The sequence below is a fragment of the Arvicola amphibius genome, chromosome 6 (genome assembly GCF_903992535.2).
Source record: "Arvicola amphibius chromosome 6, mArvAmp1.2, whole genome shotgun sequence".
Taxonomy (NCBI): domain Eukaryota; kingdom Metazoa; phylum Chordata; class Mammalia; order Rodentia; family Cricetidae; genus Arvicola; species Arvicola amphibius.
The window spans coordinates 8524265-8546738 of record NC_052052.2 but is presented as its reverse complement, the minus strand read 5'-3'; the positions used below and the strand labels follow the sequence as shown (position 1 = coordinate 8546738).

General features: G+C 49.2%; 1 protein-coding gene across 1 annotated transcript in view; it reads right to left on the bottom strand.

The window, feature by feature from the left end:
• Tnfrsf8 (TNF receptor superfamily member 8) overlaps positions 1 to 22474 on the bottom strand; it is a 37946-nt gene that overhangs the window by 6980 nt on the left and 8492 nt on the right. The window contains exons 6-13 of the mRNA XM_042055278.1: positions 20768 to 20917; positions 16769 to 16859; positions 16287 to 16453; positions 13466 to 13556; positions 13044 to 13141; positions 10271 to 10369; positions 10104 to 10157; positions 1774 to 1799 (exon numbers count right to left, since the gene is read on the bottom strand). Coding sequence (XP_041911212.1) covers positions 1774 to 1799; positions 10104 to 10157; positions 10271 to 10369; positions 13044 to 13141; positions 13466 to 13556; positions 16287 to 16453; positions 16769 to 16859; positions 20768 to 20917 — 776 coding nt within the window. The remainder of the gene's footprint in view (positions 1 to 1773; positions 1800 to 10103; positions 10158 to 10270; positions 10370 to 13043; positions 13142 to 13465; positions 13557 to 16286; positions 16454 to 16768; positions 16860 to 20767; positions 20918 to 22474) is intronic.

Here is a 22474-nt window from a genome sequence, read left to right as displayed (position 1 = left end):
GGCTCACCACCTTCTGGGGCCTCTTCACTCCCAACCTCTTGGGAGAGAAGTCTTTAACTGTATCCTAATACAGTTTTAAAAAAAAAAGCCACATCCTCACTCAGAACTGTGTTGGTTTGGTTTCTCAAGCTCATGCGTTCAGTGCAAAGGGAAATGAGATACCTGGTGTATGACAGTCACCTTCAGACTTCAAAAGAACCCAGGTTGAGGGGTTCAGAGGACAGACCTATGTCATCTTGGTTATTCTCTTACGATGACTTGAAGGCCAGGGCTGGGGATAAAGCTCAAAACTTAACGCTTTGCCTAGCACTCGGATTTGATTCCCAGAAGAGGAAAACCAAAACCAAAATGAACAAACAAATAAAAACCCACTCATTTTAGCCAGGCATGGCACATGCCTGTAATCCTCACACTTGGGTGGTGGAAGCAGGAGGATGAGAAGTTCAAGGCCAGCCTGGGCTACATAAGACCTTGTCTAAATAAATATAAATAAATAGGAACTGGGTGTGGGGGGAGCTCAGTGGTTAACAGCACTGCTGCTCTTCCGGAGGACCATGGTTCGGTTCTCAGCACCCACACAGTGGCTCACAACCATTAGTAACTCCAGTTTCAGGGGAGCCAGTACCCCTTTCTGACTTCCGCAGGTACCAGGAATGTACGCGGTGCGCAGACATACGTGCAGGCAAAACATCCATACACATAAAATAAAAGTTACAAACAAAAAGCTTAAACTGTGTGGGGAGGGGAAGAGTAGCTGCTGAGAGAGAGAGAGAGAGAGAGAGAGAGAGAGAGAGAGAGAGAGAGAAGCAACTTGCTCAATGGGAAAAAAGCGAACACTGTGTGCAGCATAAGCACCTAACGCATGGCCACAGAAAGGTCTCATCAACCCTGCACCCACCCAGCTCCACCCCACCATCATATGTCCCCTGGGAATCCTGACAAAGGACGGTATCCAGAACAACCTTAACGGGGTGTCTGCCATGCCCTGCACCTGACCCACATGGAACACCCTGTAAGAGATGATGCAGGTGCCCCCAAAGGATGCAGTTGGGGACCAGGGCCCAGCACCAGCTCCAAAGTCCCACAGTACAAACTGGGGTTCTAAGACAGACACCAGCTGGGTAACCCCTAACTTGTCTGACTGCCATTTCCTCTTTTACTAAATGTGACAAGCATACCAGCTCCTGAGAGTCAGGACTCTCTGAGGTAACTTCTAGAAAGCACAAAGGAAGGTGCCTAGCAAGCCAGATGTGGTGGTGTACACCTGGATTTCGAGGTCATTGTGGGCTACTCAGCAAAAACCTGGAGAGAGGGCAGTGGAGGAGTATGAATGCCTAGCAGATAGTAACCGCTCAATACAGCTAACTCGGCAAGCATCTCTGGCTGCTGTCTGTCAGCCAGCTTGGAAGGCAAGCCTTCCAGAGTAAAGAGATAAATAATCACAGCCTCCCTCTAACCCAGACTTAGGACCTCAAAGTGGCCCAAACCAAACTGCTGTTTGCAGTCCTGGTGGAAACTCCCTGGGGCAGAGCCAGGTGCTAGAGGTTGCTGTGGGGTAGGGCTCTCTGTCCCGGGCCAAGTCCTACCATGGGGCCCCAGGCTCCTAGCTCCCACAATCTGGAACCCTGGGTGTCAAGGAAGGAGAAAGGTCTCCTGTCTTCCTAAGGCCCAGCAGCCCTGAAACCACAGATCTGTGAAGAAGTCAAACAAAAAGACAGTAGCTGGGGGTGGGGGGTGGGGGTGGGGGGATGGGGGTGTTGGAATGGCACTTACAGTTGGTTTTTCCATAGGTTTGGAATCTGAAAGAAAAACAGAAGTAGTGATGTCACCAAAAAAGAGTTTGACACCCCTCCAGCACTCCCCATCTGGTGACAGACAGTACCCTAGGATCTCAGTGGGGCTGAGCCTTGCCCACCCCAGGGCTCATGCCCCCAGGATGGCAGTAGAAAATTTCAGGATGAACCCCTGGCATGCCTGAAGCCAGTCTCTGAAGAGGGAATGAGCTCAGGCCTCCCTTCCACAGGCCGAAAGAGGCCAGGCCACAGCCCTCAAGGACACTCCTGCTCTGTCTGCCTCTCTTCTCTTTGTGCCACCCTGAGGCGGCTTCTGAGGACTCTGGAGATGCCTGAGCCACAATTCTCAGGGCCCAACCTTTCTCTGTTCATCTCAGCCCCTGCCATTCACCCCAGTATCCTTTTGTCTTAAATAAAGACCAACTACCCAAGAGCATGGTGACATTTAACCATAGCTCGCCAGCCGCCTGAGAAAGAAGGAAGAGGCCCCATTACCAAGCCCAACCTAACGCAAGCTACCCCAGGTCCACCAGGACCATAGCACGGGGTACAGATCCATTACTGATTTTCAGGAGGCCACCCAGGGACCCTGTGATGCCAACCAGGTTCACACTGACAAGCCAACCATGGCAGGAAAGCCAGCATGCCAGAGGAGCTGCTTCTAGAACATGCTTTCTGGCTGAGCAGCTTGGCCCTGAATTCTAGTTGACCTGTGCACAGCAGATTAACCGCGAACAGAAATGTCACGTGGCCACTGAAGCTTGGGATGAGCTCTTAGTGGTCTGGCAGGGAAGTGGGCTGGAGTGGTGCTCAGAACAACCACCTCATGAAGTGGCATGACCAAGTCTCAGGTTAGCAAAGGTGCTTGCTTATGTAATCTGGTAACCACTGTCCCTGGTAGAGTGGTCACTTCAGGAAGTCGTGGCTTGTTCTCTTTAGGTGACCAATAACCACCAAGTCCAAGCCACTGACATTACTGCAGGTACTCTCTGGCTTGAGACACAAGTTCTGTTGGATGGGCTTGGTTTTTCTAGGAATTTGTTATTATTCTGTGAGTGTTTTGTCTGCATGTGTGTTTGTGTACAACATGCATGCCTGGTACCCAGGGAGACCAGAAGAGGGTGTTAGATACCCTGGACCTAGAATTACAGACAGATGTGAGTCCCCCTGTGGGTGTGAGGAATTGAATCCCAGTCCTCTGGAAGAGTAGCCAGCTCTGATCCATTGAGCCATCTCTCCAGTCCATGGTGAGTTCATTTTGTCTGATTCTCATTTTATGGGACAGGATTTAACTGGCTATTTTAAAAGTGACATCAGTGAAACTAAATTTTTGTCCTTTGGAAGCAATCCTGAGTTTTGCAATCCCCCAGCTGGCATATGGTGTCAAGTCATTGTGGGAACCTGGAGAAGAAAAAAGCATCTGCCAAAGTAGCAAGAAGATAAACAAAGGATGCTGAGTCCTGACTTGAGAAAGAAGCAGGTGAGATAAGGGCTGAGAGGCTGTAAGCAGGCTCCCTCTCTTTACAGGGCCTCCTGGCTAGCACCCTTGGTGCCTTTGAACCAGGGGACACCCCGCCCCCAGTAGGGACCACACCTTCAGGAAGTCACACTAATGGAGATAAAAGCAGGAGTGTTTATAATTACTTCAAAGCTGAAAAGATACCAAGTGTCAAACACTAGTGTAATTGAGCCTGCTAACCCAACACCTCCATGGAGGGCAACCAGCTCTACTTCATAGCTCTAAGACTCAGCCTTTTTATCTGGGAAATGGGACAGCCCTGGCCAACTTCAGAGGGGTTTAGGAAGATAGGCTAGAGCTCAGAACAGCAGGTAAGGCTGGGGTGGGGTGGGAGAAGGGGAGGATTAATGGTAGAACCTTTGTCTGTCAAATGTGAAGGCAGGACTCTTCCAGGAGCAAGCATGTGCACACACACACACACACACACGCCACACACACATCACACACACACACACACACACCATATATACACACCACACACACCACGCACACACACACACCACGCCACACACACACCACGCACACACACACCACACACACACACTGTATATACACACCACACACACACCACACATACCACATATGCACCATACACCACACACACACATACACACAGAGTAGAATTTCTGTGATAAGTCATCTGGGGACTGGGCTGCAATGAGCATGGCTCTGTGTTCTGTGGTTTTCCCCCTCCAAATCCAGAACCCCCATCTCATTGTACAAAATAAATTTTAGACAAGTCCCAGCAGGGGGAATCCTGCAAACATCTGACCAGTGTTGTCAAAGGCCACTTAGGTTAAAAGGAAGTCTGAGAAGCTGCTACAGGCCGGGCGGTAAGGGTGGGGGCTAAGGAGATGTTTGACTGAGTGTAAGAAGGGTACCTGGCACTTTAAAGAAAAACAAGTAAGCTGGGCGGTGGTGACGCATGCCTTTAATCCCAGCACTCGGGAAGCAGAGGCAGGCAGATCTCTGTGAGTTCGAGGCCAGCCTGGTCTACAAGAGCTAGTTCCAGGATAGGCACCAATAACTACAGAGAAACCCTGTCTCAAAAATCAAAAAAAGAAAAACAAGTAAAGACAGAATAAAGGGTGTGTTTTATTATTTAATCACAATAGTTGGGGCTGGGGAACGTGGCTGGCAGGTTAAGAGCACTGGCTGCTTTTCCGGAGGATTGGGATTCAGTTCTCAGCACCCACATGATGCTCACAACCTTTTTAACTATGATTTCAAGGGATCTAGGGTCCCCTTCTGACCTTACTGGGCACCATGCATGTGGTATAGTTATATACACACAAGCAAATGCTCATATGCATCTTGTAAAATTAAAACTTAAAACTGTACTGTTTACTTATTTAACTATGGCAAATGTACCACCCCGATATAAGAGGTCAATAATAAAATCAGCTAAGCACAGGCACACTGGAACTCCATTATTTTCTGTTTGGACGGAGTGGAGTGGACAAGGTAGTCTCAGTTGGTAAATAACTGAGGATGATTTTGAACTTCTGACCCTGCTGTCTCACCTTGCAAGTGCTGATACTGCAAGTGTGTACCCACACATCTGACTTTGAAACAGGGTCTCACTATGTAGCTCCTGGCCTGTATGAACACATAGAGATCCACCTGCCTCTGTGGGGATTAAAGGCGTATACCACCTGCCTCTGTCTCCCAAGTACTGAGGCTCCAAGTGTGTATCACCGCAATATTTTGAATTGCTTGCCTCTTTTCTGGAGCCTTCCAGGCCATCTCTTTACCTAAGGAACCCACTGACCAAGCCTGCTGGGTTCCAAGTAAACATCTATCCTGCCTCCCGAAGCTGCGATGTGACTTCAGGGAGAACTCAGGGGCAGAAGGAACAGAGTTCTTTTATCCTAAAACTCTTCTAAAAAGCGAAGTCTTGAGCAGGGCACATGCCTCTAATCCCAGCACTCAGGAGGCAAAGGCAGGTGGATCTCTGTGAGTTTGAGGTCAGCCTGGTCTACAGCGTGAGTGCCAGCTGAGGCTACACAGAGAAACCCTATGTCGGGGAAGGGTGCTGAGGACACCTGTGAAGCCCTGGAGGCTAACACAGCTTAGACACTCTACAACAGGGGAAAGAAAAATATAGATTCTAACTCTCAGAAATAAGCATGCACTAACATCAAGATTTAAAAAAAAAAGAATCTAAGGCAGGAGGTGATGGTCCACGCCTTTGATCCTAGCACTCAGGAGGCACAGGCAGGCAGATTTTTTTAGTTCAAGGCCAGTCTGGTCTAAAGAGCAGTTCCAGGACAGTCAGGGCTACATGGACAAACCCTGTCTCAAAAAGCCAAAAAGTAAATAAATAAATAAAATTTTAAAAAAAGCTTAAGAGGCAGAATCTAGGAGGTCCCAGCATCTGTCAACAACCCTTTTCAACCCATGAGTACTCTGAGAAAGATCCAAAGCGGATCCTGCCAAGGGCAGAGTTCAGATTGCCCAAGCACTCTTCCCCTCAAGCCCTTGCTTTAGCCTGATTGTCCTCTTTTGTTGGTTTCCTGGTTTTTTGGAATAATCACAATATTCTCGTAAATCCATCCGGCACCCTAGGCTGCAAGTCCAGGACATTTTGTACAGCGGTGGCCCCAGGCGATGGTATCTCCAGGGCTGCTCCGAAGGCTAGAGTCGTGAGTGCCGAGACAGCTGTGGGAGGCAGGACAGTCCCAAGGTAGAAGTTTGCTACTGGGAATCCAGCAGGCCTAGTAGGCTTCCTAGGAGGAGAGATCACCTGAAAGGCCTTCAGAGAAGAGGACAATCCCCCGCAACTCAAAATAGTGTGGTGGTACACACCTGGCACCCCAGCAACCTGAGAGGTAGAACCAGGTAGATCCCTGTATTCATGCCAGCCATGGCTATATAGTGAGAACCGGTCTCAAATATAAATAATATAAATATAAAAAGACACAAATTCAAAGCTAGTCTCAACTACATACCATGATTGAGGACAGCTGGGTCTCATGTGAGACCCTATCTCAAAAAAAAAAAAAAAAAAATCAAAAACAAAGAAAAAAAGTATTGCCAACTCAAGAGGACAAAGACATGTCCTGAGGGATTCCTGCTTCCCAGCTCTGGGACAGTGATCAAGAATCTGCTCCAATGATGGCAACATTAAAACAATGAAAGAAACCCATGAGTCCACACAGATACAAACACACTAACAAACAAAAGCATGATAAAAAGCAGCAGGGGTCACTGGCACAGTCTCAAAACCCTCCTTTAACAGTTATTACCAACTCATTATCAAAGTGTAGTCTGGACAATGGGCTTGCAAGAGTGCTCCAGGTACCATGAAAGCAACCGATGGATGCCTGGCAGGAAGCTCCCCAAAGAGCCCAGTGCAGAAGACTGATGCCCAAGTCCATTTTCAGAGAACCTAGGTCAGGACTACAGGCCAGATCAGCTCACGACTCTACCTGGTGTCAAGGCCATGATATCAAAGAAAGAGCCTGGGAACTGACCCAGATGAGAGGGGACCCCACAGACCTGCTTACCAATGGCAGCATGGGATCCAGGCCACAGACATTATTAGGACACATCGAGAAGCCCAGTCTGATAATGTGTAATGGCACACACCTTTAATCCCAGCACTCAGGAGGCAGACGCATCCAGGGCTCTGCTGTGAGATAATGCTTTTGTACACTGTAAAGATTTGTCACTTGTATTAGTTTAATAAAACATTGATTGGCCAGGAGCCAGGCAGGAAGTATAGGCAGGGCAACCAGTCTAAGAGAATTCTGGGAAAAGGACAGGCAGAGATGCAGTCACCACCCAGATGCAGAGGAAGCAAGATGATAATGTCTTACCAAGAAAAGGTACCAAGCCACATGGCTAAACATAGACAAGAATTATGGGTTAATTTAAGTTGTAAGAGCTAGTTAATAATAAGCCTGAACTAATAGGACAAACAGTTTATAATCAATATAAGCCTCTGTGTATTTCTTTGGGTCTGAAGAGCTGCAGGACCAGCTGCAGATAGGACAGAAACTTCTGTTAACAGATCTCTGTGAGTTCGAGGTCAGCCTGGTCTATAGAGCAAGTTCCAGAGCTACACAGAGAGACACTATCTCAAAAACCAGAAAAGAAGAAGGAAGAGGAGGTAGAGGAGGAAGAGAAAGAGGAGAAAGAGGAGAAAGAGGAAGGGGAAGAAGAAGAAGAAACAAGCAAACAAGGAGAGTCTGGCCTGAGCACTGAATTCTGATTCTGATGGTACTGCAGAGCCCTGGTTATTAGGAAATACACAGGGAGGTATTCAAGAGTGATAAGAAATCAAGCCTGGTAAGAAACTCTCAAAACTGTTTTGGAAAAGGTAAGTTTTCCGTACTGTGTTTACAACTTCTGGAAATCTGAAATTCTATCAGAGCAAAAGAATATTTTTCTGCTTCTATCTTTCTGTGATAACAGCAAGGTAGGGGCTGGAGAGATGGCTCCATGGTTAAGGGCGCCACTGCTTAGCCAGGCATGATGGCACACGCCTTTAGTCCCAGCTCAGAAGTCAGAGGCAGGTGGATTTCTGTGAGTTCAAGACCAGCCTGGTCTACAAGGTGCAATTCCACAAGTTTATGCATAGCCAGGGCTACAAAGAGAACCCTGCCTCAGAAAAAAAAAAAGACAACAAAAAAGAGCACAGAACATATTGTTCTTCCAGAGGACTCTAGCTCAATTCCTAACACCCATGTCAAGTGGCTCACAACCACCTGTAACCCCCTGCAGTCAACTGCACTCAAATCACACACACACACACACACACACACACACACACACACACACACACACACACACCTGCCCCTATATACACATTAAAAACAGTCAAGGTATTCAGGTATTCAGGTGTATATTAAAATGAGGACTGAGGGCAAGGACCGAAGGGTGGGGATGTAGCTCCATTGAAGAGTGCTTGCCTAGCATGTATGAGACCATAGGTTCTATCTCCAGCTATGCATAAACTGGGCATGCCAGCACAATTCATGTAATCTCAGCACTTCAAAGGCAAGAAGGTTAGAAGTTCAAGGTCATCCTCAGCCGCATAGCAAGTTTGAGGTCAGCCTGAGCTACAAGAGACCCCTGTCTCAAGATTAATTGATAAAAATAGGAAAAAATGGTAACCTGACTGCCTGTTCTGGGCTCTGTCACAGCTGAGGAGGGGTATTCTTGGCATCTGACAGGTTGCTAAACATCTTACAATGCCCAGTTCAAGCTCTCTACAGCAAACAACTATCCACTGACAAAGGTCAACGGTGCTGAGAATAAGACACCCTGCTCATGCAGACCCCAGCGAGAGACACTCTGCTCATGGAGACCCCAGGGAGAGACACCCTTCTCATGGAGACCCCAGGGAGAGACACCCTGCTCATGGAGACCCCAGGGAGATACACCCTGCTCATGAAGACCCCAGCGAGAGACACCCTGCTCATGGAGACCCCAGGGAGAGACACCCTGCTCATGGAGACCCCAGCAACAACACCAACAACAAATCTCCATCCTGCTGTCGGCTCCCATGTGGCCTTTGCCAGCTGACCTGGGCTTCACGCAGCTCATCTGGGAAATGAAGGCAGTGGTGGTGGGTGCTGCAAAGGCCACCCCAGGAGTAAAATGAGATGGCTGGTGTCTGTCCTTTGCAAAGGTACCAAGGACACTTTGCCATAATGTCAGACCAATTCAGGTGATGGGTGGCGGGCACCTGATTGCACCTGTATTGACCATAGGTTCCTGCTCTTATTCCTCCACCAGGGGAGGAGGAGTGACTGAGGCTGGAACACACATGCCTGTCCCATCGGCTGTCCACTCTTACCAGCTGTCACAGTTGTCTGGAAGGTTGGAAAATCTAGGCGAGCCTATCTCCAGACAAAGCCTGCGCTGAAGATATGCTCATAACAACAGCAATGAAATGAATAAATGTTCCTTCACAATCCACTGCTCCAGGACAGATCCATGCTGCCCAGGCCATGAACACCCTACCCTGGCCATGCCCACCCTACTCAGGCCCATGCTGCTCAGGCCATGCCCACCCTACCCTGGCCATGCCCACCCTACCCTTTCCATGCCCACCCTACCCTGGCCATGCCCACCCTACTCAGGCCCATGATACCCTGGCCATGCCCACCCTACCCTGGCCATGCCCACCCTACTCAGGCCCATGATACCCTGGCCATGTCCACCCTACCCTAGACAAGCACACCCTGCTCAGGCCCATGCTGCCCAGGCCATGCCCACCCCTGCCTAGGATATGGTCATCTGGACCATGTGTGCTCACCCTGATTTAAACCTCCTCTCATTTCAGCCCTGGAAACCCAGACATCAAGGGACCAGTGGAAGCCAGTGGCCCAGAACCAGGCTCAGACACAATATTGACCCTAAACTCACTCAGCTCCCTGTAAGCCCAGCTTCTTCAAGTGTTTTGTTTGTCTTTTTTCATCTTTTCTTTTCTTTTTTTCTGTCTTTCTTGTTATAACAAAACTGTTCTCATGAATGTTTGGAGAGAAAAAAATAACTGACGGCAATGGAAACTCTAATACTAGAAAAATGTCAAGAAAGCAAACACTGGTTTCAATAAGCCGTGCCTGGCAGCTCATGGAAACAAGCTTGAAACCATCAAAATACAAAAACCCCCTCGACTGGGGCGTGCTTAGGAGGTACGCGTATGTACTTATGAAACTTCTCTATCTCAAAACCCCCTTGGTGGACAGTGTCTTGGTGTGAGTCGGCCCAGCCCCGGAGCCCACGACAGTCACGCACCTGTCCATCCTGGCCCAGGCAGTCCTTTGCATGATACTCACCCCCCTGCTCCATCTTTGGCTGGAAGGTCTGGGTTAGGTAGTTCAGATGAAACTCTGCAAAGATATCAAGATTGGGGCTTAGGGGGTGAGCAGCAGGGTAGGGACAGGCAGGGCAGGCCAGCATAAAGCAGCCACCCTCCCCAGGACCCCAAGACACAAGCACCTACTCTGTTGGATCCGCCTCCTGCAGGCCTTCCAGTGACATAGGAAGAAGGAGCTAGAGCCAACGAGCAGCATCACCATGGCCAGCCAGAGGAGCATGGGCCCTGAAACACAGTGCCACCCTGTACTCTGTGCACAGCCAGGAGCCAGGGCCCTTCCCTGCAGCCATAGAGGACAACCCCAGGCATAGCCCATTCCTCCTTCTCCAGGGACATGGGTCCCACTGAGGTGAGCAGTTCCGGACCTTCCCCAAGATGGACCATCTGACTCAGCCTTTCTCTGCTTGCCCTCCCTCACCTGGTTCCAGGAAGCTGACCAGCTAACTCAGAAAGTAAGAAAAACAAACCATTTCGAGGGTGAGAAACTAAGGCCTCAAGGAATCAGAATGAGTCAGGTATGGTGGCGCACGCCTGTAACCCCAGCACTAGGGAGGCAGAGGGATGTGGATCTCTGAGTTTGATGTTAGCCTGCTCTACATAACTAGTTCCAGGCCAGCCAAGGCTACATAGGGAGACCCCATATTAAATATAAAATAAAATAAATAATAAACAAAAAAGAGTGAGAGAAAAGAAGGGAACTGAACTCCAGGAGGCCAAGAGCTATGGCTAGCTAGGATAGGGAGGGCAGAAGCTGGTTAGGCAAACTCTCTGAGACCATCAGCTCCTGAGGGCAGGCTCAGGGTCAGCTCTGCACAAGGCGGCCTCAGCACGTGGTCTCTCCGTTCAAACAAATGAGAGGTTGGTGGGATGGCTCAGAGAGCAAAGCCCTTGCAAGCCTGATGACCTGAGCTCAACGTCCGGAACCTACCGCAGAAAGTGGGGGGACGGACGGACGGACACGGGACTCCACAGAAGTTGTCCTCTAGCTTCCACACATGCACCATGGCATGGGCATGCGCACACACACACATCACACATAAATGAGTCATTTTTCTCAAAGCAAAAGGGCTCAGAGGGCTTTGAGAAACTGGGAAACTGAATCTTGTTCAAAGTCACCTTGAGAGTGACCACCCAGGTCAGGCCAGGCGACTTCAGTATCCCACATCCTTCTTACACACACACACACACACACACAGAGGACCTAATGCATCTGCGGCAAGTGCTCTACCACTAACCCAGCCTAGCCCACGCCTGAGCCCTTACACAGCCTACTCTGGTGATCTTAATTATTCAATTGCTAGTCGGGTACAGGTCTCAGGTGTGACTGCTCAAGTAGCCTTTGTTTGGTATTGGGCCAAGATCCAGGGTAGCCTCAAACTTGCTGTGTAGCCAAGGATGATCGAGATCTCAGGATTACCTACCTCCACCTACTCTGAGCTGGGATTACGTGTGTCCTACCACATCCGGTTTATGTGACTCTGGGAATGGCGCCCGGGCCCTCTGTCATGCTAGGCAAGCACTTTGCCAGTTGAGACGCAAGGCACCTGAGAACTGTTAACTTGAGAACTACTGCCATCTTGTGTCCACAACTGGTACTGCTAGCCCTAAAACCGAGTGCCGATTGCATGAACAGCAACTGCCTAGGGCTATTTGCAGACCATACATGTGCTATATGCTGGCAACCCCAGGTGCCTACTCGCTTTCCATTTTACATGGAGGAAACTGACAGCGAAAGGAATTAAGCTCCCAGTCATTCAGTAACTCATTCAATAACTTTTTTTTAAAGAGGGTTTCCTGTGCCAGGATGGCCTTGAACTGGCTACATAGCAGAAGTAACCTTTAACAACGATTTTATTTTTCTTGAGACAGGGTCTCACTAGGTAGCCCTGACTGACCTGGAACTCGTCATGTAGACCAGGCTGGCTCTGAACTTACAGAGATCTCCTGCCTCTGCTACCTGAGTGCTAGGATTAAAAGCATGTGCCTCCATATCTAGAGTTTTTTGTTTTGTTTAAAAGAATTTTTCTCTCCAAAGCCACAGAGAAACCCTGTCTCGAAAAATCAAAAAAAAAAAAAGAATTTTTCTTTTTTTTTTTAAGAATTTTTCTTATTTGTATGTGTGTGCACGTGCATGCGCATGCGTGTGTTAGGAATGTGGAATCAGTTCTCGCCTTCCACCTCTACATAATTTCTGGGGCTCAAACTCAGGTCCTTGAACTTGCATCCTTGGGCAGGGCAGATGGCAAGGGAGCCATCTCACCGGCTCAACCTCCACCTTCTTCTACCTCCACCTCCCAGCACTGGGATTACAGACACACACTGCCATGCTCAGCACTGGGATTACAGACACACACTGCCATGCTCAGCACTGGGATTACAGACACACACTGCCATGCTCTGCACTGACACAGACACACACTGCCATGCTCAGCACTGGGATTACAGACACACACTGCCATGCTCTGCACTGACACAGACACACACTGCCATGCTTAGCACTGGGATTACAGACACACACTGCCATACTCAGCACTGGGATTACAGACACACACTGCCATGCTCCGCACCGGGATTATAGATATACGGTACTAATCCCCATGTATATCCCAGTAGAGATCAAACCCAGAGTCTGAGAGCATTCTAGATAAATACTCAACCAACTGAGCCACACACCCCCAGCCTAGCAACTCTATTTTGAGTGTCAATTATAGGTCATCAGGATGAAGTCAAGAGAAAAAGCCCTGTCCCAAGAATGAAATAGTGTTAGGAAGGGACAGAGCTACTGCTGCAGTCCTAGAAGGCAGAAAGCTGAGATCAGTCTCTTTCCACACTCTACCTGAGGCCACGGTCCTGGAAGGAAACCCCTCCACCCTGGCTTTGGACAATGAGCAATCAATACCTGGATCCAGAAAAGGTGTTCCTGTGGACAAGGGAGAAGTGGGCTGCATCCTGCTGCTGGTCTGGGCATCTACCAGGAGGCTCAGGGTAGAGGCGGTACTGTACCAAAGGAAACCCAGGACAATCACAATTTGCCATGCAAAAGGGGTGTGTGTCTAATGAAGGATGATTCTGGCTCTAGAGAGGCAGAGAGAGCCTGGGAACCCATAGCATCTGCACAGTCTTGTCAGGCATTGTGGGGGCAGGGACTGAGTTTCTAGACCTGGCTTTACAATCCTGTCATCATAGAGAGACAGACACACAGTTGTGTCCCCCCAACCCCACCAAAGACCTATGGGCCTGATGACGGCCCAGACTACCCGGGGCAATACCTGAGCATACAGGGGCCATTCCATCCTGCCTACAGGAGGGGTTAGGAATCACCTGGCAGGCTCCTCGCTGTTTTCTGAGGTGCTGAAGTCAGGAAGGGTCCCTGAAGGTGGTAGCTCCAAGGTCATATTCATCTCTGCATTATCTATAGGGATGATGATATATTAAACCAGTACTAGAGACTCTGAATCTCTAGGAAAGACTTGACCAACATGCAGTGGGAGGCGGTGGGAAGCATTAGGAGGCAGTGGGGGCAGTGGGAGGCATTAGGAGACAGTAGGAGGCAGTGGGAGGCATTAGGAGGCAGTGGGAGACAGTGGGAGGCATTAGGAGGCAGTGGGAGGCATTAGGAGGCAGTGGGGGCAGTCGGAGGCATTAGGAGACAGTAGGAGGCAGTGGGAGGCATTAGGAGGCAGTGGGAGACAGTGGGAGGCATTAGGAGGCAGTGGGAAGCATTAGGAGGCAGTGGGAGGCATTAGGAGGCAGTGGGGGCAGTGGGAGGCATTAGGAGACAGTAGGAGGCAGTGGGAGGCATTAGGAGGCAGTGGGAGGCGGTGAGAGGCAATGGGAACCATTTGGAGGCAGTGGGAGGCAATGGGAAGCATTAGGAGGCAGTGGGGGCATTAGGAGGCAGTGGGAGGCATTGGGAGGCAGTGGGAGGCAATGGGAAGCATTTGGAGGCAGTGGGTCGTAGTCCTCCGTAACACTCAATTCTTGGCTACAGCTGGCAAAGACCATTGGGATTGTGTTCTAAAAGATCAAATTGAAGAGACTGTGGTTGCATAAGGAATGGTACCCGGCAGCTTCTGCTTTTATTTAAAAGAAGTCTAAGGGCCAGGTAAAGAAACTTCCTGCCAAGTGGATCCCTGAGACCCAATAGTGGAAGGACAGAACTCATTCCCGCAGATCATCCTCTGACCTCCAGATGCATCACGCATCTCACACACACACACACACATACACACACTCACACACACACACTCACACACACACATACACACACTCACACACTCACACACACACACACACGAAGGGAGTGGAGTTTCAGAGCCCAGAGGAAGGGAGAGAGGTCCTGAGGGGCACATCCATGAAAGAGAGCCTGCCCCTTCTCTCCCTTTCTCTGTGCTTCCTGGCTGCCATGAGGTGAGCAGTTTCTGGGGTGATCAGCTGCCTCAGGCCCAAGCAGCTGCAGGCAAAAATCTCCCCAACTGAGAGCTAAAAAGAACCCCTTTCCTTTATAAAGATATGTTCTTGCCACAGAGATGGAGCGCACACTGAGTTACTACATAAAAAAAATCAACTGATTTTTGCATTGGCCACATGAAATTACTGGTGGTTGTTTTGTTGGTGTGTGGTGGCACACACCTTTAATCCCAACACTTGGGAGTCAGAGGCAGACAGAGCTCTGTGAGTTCAAGGACAGCCTGATCTACAGAGTGAGTTCCAGGACAAAGATACACAGAGAAACGCTGTCTCAAAAAGCCAAAAATTAAAAATAAGAATAAAAGAAATAGAGTTCAAAATAAAACCACATGAAGGTAGAAAATACACAGAGAATCTGGATACTGTATGTTATTGTGTTGTCTTTAAATTGCTTGATGGCTGAGGAAGGAGCAAAAGCTGCTAAAAGACATTTGATTATAAATGCTGCTGGATTAATCTAACACATATATATTTTGAAAATACTTTGACTTTAAAATTTGAGTCAAAAGATATGTTCCTTTGGAGAAGAGATTTTTTGTTTCCACCGGAAATGAGAGGCTGTGGATTCAGTCAAAATTGGTGTGTGTTTGGTTGGTTGTTAGCTGGGCAGGTGTGTGAGTAGCTGAGAAGGTGAAACAGGGTCTCACTGTAGCACTGGCTGCCTGGAACTCACTGTGTAGACCAGACTGGTCTCAAACTCACTGAGATCCACCTGCCTCTGCCTCCTGAGTTCTGGGGTTAAAGCTGTGCACCATCAGACCTGGTAATGTTACAGGTTTGAGGTGTTTTTGTTTGTTTGTTTGTTTTGTTTTGTTTTGGATTTTTGACCTTAAAAAAAAAATCAGTCAGGTATGGTGGGCAGGGCATACCTACAATCAAAAAAATGTCCCCACAAGCTGATCTGATTGGGGCATTTTCTCAGTTGAAGTTCCCTCTTTTCAAATGATGACTCTAGTTTGTATCAAGTAGACCAAAAACAAACAAACAAACAAACAAACCAAAAAACCTAACCAGGACACCTGGCTACATAATGAATTCTGAGCCAGCTAGTGCTATAGAGAAAATCTCTCTCTCTCTCTCTCTCTCTCTCTCTCTCTCTCTCTCTCTCTCTCTCTCTCTCTCTCTCTCTCTCTCTCCCCTCCCTCTCAAAAAAAAGACAAAATAAGAATAAAATCAACAACAAAGCCACCTTAAGAATTAACATTTCTCGGGGGCTAGAGAGATGGTTCAGTGATTAAGAGCACTTCCAGAGGTCCTGGGTTCAATTCCCAGCAACCACAAGGCAGCTCACAACTAGTTCACAACCATCTATAAAGAGATCTGGTGCCCTCTTCTGGCACGCAGGTATGCATGCAGGCAGAACCCTGTATTCATAATAAATCTTTAAAACACAACAGAGAGGTGAGGAGGACACTCAGGGGCCACAGGCAGAGCCCACCTGCTCTGTCACTAGCACCCTGAGTACAGAGCAGGGACCCCTAGCCCCTGTTCCCGACCCTGGCGTGCAGGACACTCAAGACATTTTGGGAATAAAATAGGCCCCTCAGGACCTCTGGCCCTTGCGTCTCAGTCTCAGGAGCTGTGAACTAGAGACGCTCTTCTGTCCCTACTGGGCACCTAGGGCCCCTCAGCAGCACCCTGTGAAACTGCCACAGCTTCAAGTAAGCAGTACCTGGGTCTGGACTGGGCTCCCTTGCCTGGGAAGACGGAGACTCTGGAACCTTCGACAGCTCAGCAGCATCTTCCTGCACAAGGTGGGTGTTCCCTTCTGGCAGGGAGATCCTCAGACTGTCGGTGGCTAAGGGCTTTAGAGTAGGCGTGGCCTGAGGAACGGCGTGGCTGGAGAAGAAGCCAGACACAGGTCTGATCACTCCACAAGCCATGGAGGTCTGGGCTTGGGGATTAGTGTCTATGGAGAAAGGCTCCTGCCTCAGCACTCATGAGCCCTGCTATGAGCTCCTGAGAGCAAGAGCTGCGTTCCCTAGGCCTTCTGGAACACACACAGCAGGGTTTCCAATGACTGGTGAGTTTGGCAGTGGACCACCCTGGAGTCCTGCCAGCCTGAGCTGACCTGACCCATGCACCTATGTGCCCCAAGACAGAATGGCCCATCCAAAGGTCACCCGGAGGGGCGCAAAGGAGACCAGGAGTCACCTAGTAAATGTCTTGCAGTCATCTGGGTTGGAGCAATCATGGCCAGGTCCTGGGGAAGGCAGCTCACAGACAGTGTCCTTCTCCGCTGTGCCTGCAACGGGGACAGCAATGGCTTCAGAACAGACACCGGGGAACCCAGAGTCTCCAGGAGCAGAACTGTCACCACCACAAGCAAAGTCATAGATGACAGCAGCCATACAGAGACGGCGGCTTTCCCAGCATCTCCTCACTATCCCTCCTCTGGGGTTGGTCAGGGTACAAACCTATAGTTGCTGGTTAGTTACCAGTTCACAGACAAAACACAGATATAAAGGAGATGTGGGAAAAGACAGAGTCCCTGGCTTCAGCCATACCTGAAGCCACGCAGACTTTCATTTTACACACATGCACGCGCGCACGCGCACACACATCAGGTACCCATATCCTTGTATGCCGGGCAGTCAAGTGATCATAACACAGTCCTCACCAGGCTGCCATTTACATAAACAACAGCGTGTAAATGAGTCTGTCGCGCTATGGAATAATAAGCAGTAAGTGCTCAACAAACAGCAAGTCCTTTCTGTACCTCCAATCTCATCTCTGAGAAAGGGACCCACATGGGTTAGCAGATGCCCTGACGGCTTCAGCGGAGGTGACCACAGCAAGTTCAGCAGTGTGAGGAAGTTGACAAAGCTCAGCAGAGCGTCCACTCGTGACTAGAAGAGGACATTCTGTGTTCTTGGGCTACTCAACTGCCACCTCCAGGGGTCAAACTCCCCAGTCACGGAAAGGGGCTAATGGAGTCTGCCTTGCAAACACTCGGTGCTTGCGGAGGAAGTCTATGATAGCTTTGGGCGGATGGTTAGCTGTGTGCTTCACAGGAACATAAGTTTCTTTCTCCTTTCATGACTGGAAAGCCTCTATCCCCGAGAGCTGCCTTCTTGGAGAAGGGCCTCCAGAGCTGAAAGGGTCAGGTGGCCATGGCAGAGCCCCTCACCGAATGTGCTATGGGTCACTGTGCCAGCTTTAGTTTTCTGAAGACAACATTTAAAATGGTAAAAAGGAGAGCCAAGGCTGGTGGCACATCCCTTTTTAATCCCAGCACTTGAGACGCAGAGGTAGCCAGGTCTGTGAGTTCCAGGCCAGCCTGGTCTTCTTAGTGAGTTTCAAGACAGCCAAGAGCTATGTAGTGAGCCCCTGCCTCAATGAAAGGAGGATTGTGTCTTGAGAGACGTCTTTGTAGCTAAAGGATGGGGTTCAATCTGAAGCTCCCACATAGTGGCTCACAACCTTCTATAACTCCAGCTTCAAGGAATCCAATATCCTCTTCTTGTCCCTCTGGGCACTTGGCATGTATGTGGTACACAGACATACGTGCAGGCAAAACACTCGTGTGTGTGTGTGTATTGTTTTTAGATTTTATATATATTAAACATATATATAAAATCTAAAAACAAAAATAAATCTGGTTGTGGTGGCACATGCCTGTAATCCCAACAGTTGGGAGTGTGAAGAAGCAGGATCAAGATCACAAGTTCAAACTCAATCTGGGCAGCAGAGTGATTGTCTCAAAAGATAAATGAAGAAATAAGAAGTTAATTTTAATAATAAATTAATTTGGGCTAGGAGTATTGCTTAGTGGTTTATAATACTTGCCTAACCTGTAAGGCCCTGGGTTCAGTCCCCAATAAAGCACAAACACACCCACAAAAGCTAGGCACTTGGAGGATGAGGCAGGGGGATTGCTGTGGTTTTGAAGCCAGCCTCGCTACATAGTGACTTATAAGATGTCCTGGGATATAGAATAAGATCTATTCTCAAAAAGCCATCACCTAGCCGGGCGGTGGTGGCGCACGCCTTTAATCCCAGCACTCGGGAGGCAGAGGCAGGCGGATCTCTGTGAGTTCGAGGCCAGCCTGGTCTACAAGAGCTAGTTCCAGGACAGGCTCTAAAAAAGCTGCAGAGAAACCCTGTCTTGAAAAACCAAAAAAAAAAAAAAAAGCCATCACCTAACAACATAATGATCTATGTCAGTCAGTAGCAGATATAAATATAATGATACACATTACATTCTCGCTTATATATTGGGTGATTGAAACCCACTCATCCTAGACCAGCTAAATTTTTTCTCAAGGCAGGGTTTCTTTGTGTAGCCTTGGCTGTAGCTCTGTAGGCAAGACTGACCTTCAACTCACAGAGATCCACCTGCCTCTGCCAGAGTGCTGGGATTAAAGAAGTGGGCCGTCACCTGGCTCCACCAGCCACATTTTAAATGTTCCTTGGCCACATGTGTGAGCAATGGCAGCGCTTCAGAGACAGTCCTCTGTCGCCCCCAAGTGGCAATCTCAGGAACACCACTCAGATAGCCTGGTCCTGCTTGCTGAAGAGAAATTCCAGAAGCCTCAAGGTTACATCACATGGGTGGGGGGAGGGGGGAAAGCCGGCCCCACCCACAGGTGCCAAGCTTTGCTAAAGTGCAACCTGAGGCCCACCTGAGCGCTTTCCCTCAGCAACCCTGTTCTGCTTGCAGACAGTGGGATCTGTGTCCCTTAGTACAGAGCATTCGGTGACGCAAGCGGTCGGACAGAGCCCAAGAAGCCAGAACCAGAAATGCCAAGGACATGGGTTACCAAAAAGGTCCCCATAGGGCCTGCAATTGTCAGCCCTTACCATCAGTTTGTATCTCAGCATCTCAGTCTTCTCGATGTTTACTTTCATACCAGTTGGCAGACTGAGACGCAACACATGGGAAGGGCACACAAGCATTGTAATAAAGAGTCAGAACCTCAAGCAAACAGTCAACTTTGCCTGGGAGGAAACCTCAGTTCAAAGGAGGGAACTATTTCAGACGTCATGAGGTGGATAGGGATAACGAGGGCTGCATTCCAGGCACTGGGAAAGGTTTTGGTCAGCAAGAGACATAACAACAACAAAATTACAAGTACATGAGACACTTGTCTTGAGCTGCCCTCTTGACAACTCTGAAAGCTGGAAAACAAAATGCTCCTTAGAACGGTGGCTGAATGTGTTTGAGATGGCATGTCTCAGGATTCTAGGCGTCACATGAAGAGAAGGGCTGCACAACAATGACATAAGAGACATCTCCATCTACAGAAGAGAGTAAACTACAGGACTCGGCAATGGTGCTTGAGATACTTCGGCCATGTTATGAGATTGAATGACAACAGATACCTGAAGATAGCACTGCTTGGAGGACTGCATGGGATAAGGCGAAAGGGAAGGCCCAAAATACGCTGGATAGACAGCACAAAGGAAGACTGTGGAACCGTGGATATGACAATAACACAGGCATCTAGGACTGCCCAGGACAGGAACAACTGGAGAACCGCCATAAACGGGCTGCCCATGCATGCTTCAGCATTGCCGGGCATAAATGATAACTGTCAGTTTGCCCCACCTGCATGCCGTGTTGTTGTAGGGGTGTCCTTTTTGCCCCCTACTTCCCACTCCGTGTCTCCCTTCTAAAGAGCACCACCCCCTTTCTTGAGAACAGAGTCTCACTATGTAGCCTAGGCTGGCCCCCTAAACAGCACTTTTAATGGCAACCAGGGAGGATCCACGATTCTTATTCCTTCAGTGACCATGAGCCCCTCCTCATATCACAAGGAAATTAGAAGCCTGGAGATGGTAAGGCCTGAGATCACAAGGCAAGTTGGAAAAAAAATTATTTTTCTCAGCATCGAATCTGGTATCCAATGTCTCGGTACCTCTCCCACCCGACGCCCAAATCTGAAGCAGGAAAGCCAGATCTGATTAGTCAGGGAACTCCCAGGGTAGACACTTGAGGTTTCCCACTGTTTATGGGCCACCAGAGAATCCTCCCCAGCCCCGAGCTTCAGGCCTGGGCCTCAGCTAGCAAAGTACCTCTGCTGGGACACAGTTGTGAGCGCAGACAGCCCACTTCCACCTGTCTGTCCCACGGTGGGGGGAGGGGAGCAGTAGGGGACCTGTGACAGGTACAGTAGCAGCTGCAAGTAGGCTAGAGATGGGGGCACTCACCTGGGAACTTGACCACCTGGCCCCCAGAACAGCGGGAATGTTCGGAGCAGCGAGCGCAGGAATTGACAGCCCGCGTCACACAGTACGAGCCGGACTGACACTCACAGACGCGAGAAGAGTTCCAGGAACACGGAGCCTTCTCCACAAGACCTGAGGGACACAGAGAGGGTCATGGAAGGAAAGAGGGAAGCCAGGGAACCGAGGGACAGCCCAGGATGAAGGTAAGGTGCGTTCTCTCAGATCTCCTGACGTAACGTCTGGGAGGGCAGTGTGAGGGCAGCCTTCGCCTCTAGCCCATACACCTCACTCTGCTATAGAGGTTACAAACAAGTAGATGTGGGGCTGAAGAGATGGCTCACTGGACAAAGTGCTTGCTGGGTGAGCATAAGGTCCTGAGTTCAGATTCCCAGCACCCATGTGAAAACTGAACTGAGCAGGACCCCATATGTCTGTTGCAGAAACAGGAGGATTCCTGGACTTGGCTGGCCAGCCAATGGGGGTGATCAGTGAGTTCCAGTGAGGGGAAAAACTAAGCTGGAGAGAGCGATCGAGGAAGACAGCTGGCATCAGCCTCTGGCCTCCACATATACATACGACACGCACTTGTGAATACGCGAACATGTACATATACAAAAACAAGTATGAGGACTGGAGAGATAGATCAGAGGTTAAGAGCACTGGCTGCTCCTCCAGAGGTCCTGAGTTCAATTCCCAGCAACCACGTGGTGGCTCACAACCGTCAGTAATGAGATCTGCTGCGTGAAGGCAGAGCACTGTATACATAACAAATAAATAAATATTTTTAAAAAATAGATAAAGCTTAAATAAAGAAACAATGTCCCAGGACCTGGAGGGAACTGTACATGCCGCTGTGTGACAAGCCATTCTGGAAAGGCTTTACATCGTGATTCCATGGGTCTCCTGCAAAAGATGAGGTTCTGACTATAGAGGCAGGAGGGCCAGCAGTGGTTGCCATGGTGAAGAGGATGGGAGGATAAACTCCAGAAGCACGAGGAGTTTTAGGAAATGCACTGTATGTTCTGGGTGCAGACACACACTGCCCATTGCCAAAACCCACAGCATGCCCCCTCCAGCTGAATCAAGGTGAGGATGCACTTGGCAACACAATGTCCACATGCACTCATCTCCTGTGCTGGGGTCTGACTCTGAGAAAGTCCCCTCTGAGAGAGACAGCTGAGTGGATAAACCGCTCGCTATGTACACTTCATATCCAGAACCCATGGTTTATGAGATGGGGAGTGAAGGGATGGAGAGATGGTTCGGTGGCTAAGGGCACTGTTTGCCTAGCATGCTCAAAGCCCTGCATACAATTCCCAGCCCTGAATGAACCAGGCATGCACACCTGTGATCCCAGCACTCAGGACATGGATGCAGAAAGACCACACACACACACACACACACACACACGAGAAAGAAAATATAATCCTACAAGAAGAACTTTGTATGCATTAAACAAAAGACACAAGTCGGGCAGTGGTAGCACATGCCTTTAATCCCAGTACCTGGGAGGCAGAGGCAGGCGGACCTCTGTGAGCTCGAGACCTGCCTGGTCTACAGAGTGAGTTTCAGGACAGCCAAGGCTACCCAGGGAAACCCTGCCTCAAAAAACTAAGACCAAAAAAGAAAAAGAGACACTGAAAACTTTAAAATATATGATTATCAGGTTTCAAGAAAGTCTCAACACAT